At 66.6% G+C, this 3,585-nt stretch overlaps 1 protein-coding gene and 1 long non-coding RNA gene across 2 annotated transcripts; one reads left to right on the top strand and one right to left on the bottom strand.

Moving 5' to 3' along the window:
- The first annotated feature begins 917 nt into the window (after positions 1-917).
- On the top strand, positions 918-1,890 carry LOC120499683. Its single transcript, XR_005626943.1, has 2 exons — positions 918-952; positions 1,640-1,890. It is a non-coding gene; the product is annotated as an uncharacterized LOC120499683 (long non-coding RNA).
- Positions 1,891-2,341: 451 nt separating this feature from the next.
- On the bottom strand, positions 2,342-3,529 carry LOC120499682 (stress-induced-phosphoprotein 1-like). The gene is made up of 2 exons (XM_039703671.1): positions 3,405-3,529; positions 2,342-2,689 (listed from the first exon to the last, which is right to left on the bottom strand). The coding sequence occupies exons 1-2, from the start codon at positions 3,468-3,470 to the stop codon at positions 2,342-2,344; spliced, it is 414 nt and encodes a 137-aa protein (XP_039559605.1). The 5' UTR covers positions 3,471-3,529.
- Positions 3,530-3,585: the final 56 nt, after the last annotated feature.

Here is a 3,585-nt window from a genome sequence, read left to right as displayed (position 1 = left end):
AAACTGGGCAAACTGGGACGGGAACTGGGCCGTCAGCTGGGACAGCGGCGAGGTACTGGGCAAACTGGGCAAACTGGGAGGGACTGGGAGGGACTGGGCCGTCAGATGGGACAGCGGCGAGGTACTGGGCAAACTGGGCAAACTGGGACGGGAACTGGGACAGCGGCGAGGGACTGGGGGGACTGGGCAAACTGGGAGGGACTGGGACAGCGGGGAGGTACTGGGGGGACTGGGAGGGACTGGGAGGGACTGGGAATGAACTGGGTAGACTGGGAGGTACTGGGAATGGACTGGGAGGTACTGGGAATGGACTGGGGGTTAACTGGGATGGACTGGGAGGCCCTGGGCAGTCCCGTTGGGGATTTTGGGGAGGGGTCTCAGCCCATCAGGATTTTGGGGTCTCACCCCGGTGGTATTTTGGGGCGGGGTCTCAGCCCCTCTGGGGATTTGGGGCAGGGTCTCACCCCCCTGGGGATTTGGGGAGGGGTCTCAGCCCATTGGGGATTTTGGGGAGTTTCCATCCCCCATTTTGGGGGGTCTCACCCCGTTGGGATTTTGAGGAGGGGTCTCACCCCTCGGGATTTCGGGGCGGGGTCTCCGTCCCTCTGGGGATTTGGGGAGGGGTCTCACCCCGGTGGGATTTTGGGGCGGGGTCTCACCCCCCTGGGGATTTGGGGCGGGGTCTCACCCCCCGCCCCCCCCAGGACTGGGCAAACTGGGAGGGACTGGGAGGGACTGGGCCGTCAGATGGGACAGCGGCGAGGTACTGGGCAAACTGGGAGGGACTGGGAGGGACTGGGCCGTCAGCTGGGACAGCGGCGAGGTACTGGGCAAACTGGGCAAACTGGGAGGGACTGGGAGGGACTGGGCCGTCAGATGGGACAGCGGCGAGGTACTGGGCAAACTGGGAGGGACTGGGAGGGACTGGGCCGTCAGCTGGGACAGCGGCGAGGTACTGGGCAAACTGGGCAAACTGGGAGGGACTGGGAGGGACTGGGCCGTCAGATGGGACAGCGGCGAGGTACTGGGCAAACTGGGCAAACTGGGACGGGAACTGGGACAGCGGCGAGGGACTGGGGGGACTGGGCAAACTGGGAGGGACTGGGACAGCGGGGAGGTACTGGGGGGACTGGGAGGGACTGGGAGGGACTGGGAATGAACTGGGTAGACTGGGAGGTACTGGGAATGGACTGGGAGGTACTGGGAATGGACTGGGGGTTAACTGGGATGGACTGGGAGGCCCTGGGCAGTCCCGTTGGGGATTTTGGGGAGGGGTCTCAGCCCATCAGGATTTTGGGGTCTCAACCTGGTGGGGATTTGGGGAGGGGTCTCAGCCCGTTGAGGATTTCGGGGCGGGGTTTTAGCCCTCAGGGATTTGGGGCGGGGTCTCAGCCCCTCTGGGTTTTGGGGAGGGGTCTCACTCCATTGAGATTTTGAGGCGGGGTCTCAGCCCGTTGAGAATTTTGGGGTCTCAGACCCTCTGGGGATTTGGGGCGGGGTCTCACCCCTCTGGGGTTTTGGGGAGGGGTCTCAGCCCATTGGGGATTTTGGGGAGGGGTCTCAGCCCGGTGGGATTTTGGGGCGGGGTCTCAGCCCCTCCGGGGATTTGGGGAGGGGTCTCACCCCCCGCCCCCCCCAGGTGCGGCTGTGGCTCAGTGGTGACGTCACGCTGGGGCTGCGCGTGCTCTCGGCCCCCCCCCGCGTCCTGCACCAGTTCCTGGGGGGGTACCTGGCCCTGGGGGGGCCCCCCCGCGACCCCCGCGAGCTGCAGCGCCTCATGGAGGGGGGGTACGACCCCTGAGCCCCCCCCCGGGCTGCCGGCCCCGTCCCCAAAGTGTCACCGCCCCCCCCAAAATCCCCCTCCCCAAATAAAGCTCAACGCGCTCCTGGTGACCTTGGTGTTTGGGGGGGGGGGGGGAGGACCCCCAAAAATCCTCGTGGGAGGGGGCTCGGAGCCCCCAAATTTTCATGGGAGGGGCTTGGAGCCCCCAAATCTTTGTGGGAGGGGTTTAGACACCCCCAAATCATTGTGGGAGGGGGCTTGGAGTCCCCAAATATTTGTGGGAGGGGTCTCAGACACCCCAAAATCTTTGTGGGAGGGGGCTTGGAGTCCCCAAATATTTGTGGGAGGGGTCTCAGACACCCCAAAATGTTTGTGGGAGGGGGCGTGGAGTCCCCAAATCTTTTTGGGATGGGGTTTGGACCCCCCAAAACTTTGTGGGAGGGGCCTTGCCCCCCCCCCCCCCAATCCGACCCATGGGGGTCTCACGCCGTCTTTGAGGGAGGGGCTCTCACGCAGTGGGACCCCAAAAGCCCCCAAAATGTCCCACCCCCGCTGCCCTCAGGGACCCCCGGTGTCCCCCCCGTGCCAGGCCCCCTGCCCTGGGGACCCTCGGGGACCCTGGGGATCCTCAGTGCCACCCCCGCTGCCCTCAGGGACCCCCGGTGTCCCCCCCGTGCCATGGCCCCTGCCCTGGGGACCCTCGGGGACCCCCGTGTCCCCCCGTGGCACGCACTCGCTCAGGGCCTGCGGGTCCTTCTGCATCTGCTCCAGGATGAGCCTCATGGCCGGGTCCCCCATGATCTGCTGCACCTCGGGGTCGGCCAGCGCCCGGCGCCGCAGCTCCTCGGGGGGCTCCGAGCGCTGCTGCTGGCCCCGCACGCAGCGCCGCAGCCCCTCGGCGGCTTCCTGGGGACACAGGGGACATGGGGTGACACAGGGTGACACAGTGACACAGTGACACAGGGGACATGGGGGGCACAGAGTGACACAGGGGACACAGGGTGACACAGGGGACACAGGGTGACACAGTGACACAGGGCACATGGCGGGTACAGAGTGACACAGGGGTGTGACAGGGATCAGGGTTCCGAGCGCTGCTGCTGCCCCCGCACGCAGCGCCGCAGCCCCTCGGCAGCTTCCTGGGGACACAGGGGACACAGGGACACAGGGGACACAGGGGACACAGAGTGACACAGGGGTGTGACAGGGATCAGAGGCTCCGAGTGCTGCTGCTGCCCCCGCACGCAGCGCCCCAGCCCCTCGGCTGCTTCCTGGGGACAGAGGGACACAGGGGACACAGGGTGACACAGGGGACACAGGGGACACAGAATGACACAGGGGACACACGGTGACACAGGGGACACAGGGGACACACATGACACAAGGCATGGGGGATCACAGGCTGTCACAGGTGTCACAGGGATCAAGGGGCTCTGAGTGCCACAGCCCCTCTGCAGCCTCCTGGGGGGCACAGGGAGAGCACAGAGGGGCACAGGGGGGTGCCATGGGCTCAGGGGGGTCCCGGGGGGTCCCGGGGGGGTCCCAGGTGGCACAGGGAGGTCCCGGGGGTGCCAGGGGGGTCCCAGGTGGCACAGGGGGGTCCCGGGGGTGCCAGGGTCACCTTGCAGGAGGGGTCGAGGTCCAGGGCGCGCTGATAAACCTCCATGGCCTTGGTGTAATCGCGCATGGCCTCGAGTGCCGCCGCCTTCCGCGTGTAGCCCTTGACTGGGGACAGGGACAGGGACAGGGGGGACATGGGGGGACACAGGGATAGGAGGGACACGGGGACAGGGACAGGGGGA

This window comes from Passer montanus, unplaced genomic scaffold (assembly GCF_014805655.1).
Source record: "Passer montanus isolate IOZ18808 unplaced genomic scaffold, ASM1480565v1 scaffold1666, whole genome shotgun sequence".
In the NCBI taxonomy this organism is placed as follows: domain Eukaryota; kingdom Metazoa; phylum Chordata; class Aves; order Passeriformes; family Passeridae; genus Passer; species Passer montanus.
The sequence above is the reverse complement of the archived record's forward strand: the minus strand, read 5'-3'. Positions and strand labels throughout refer to the sequence as shown.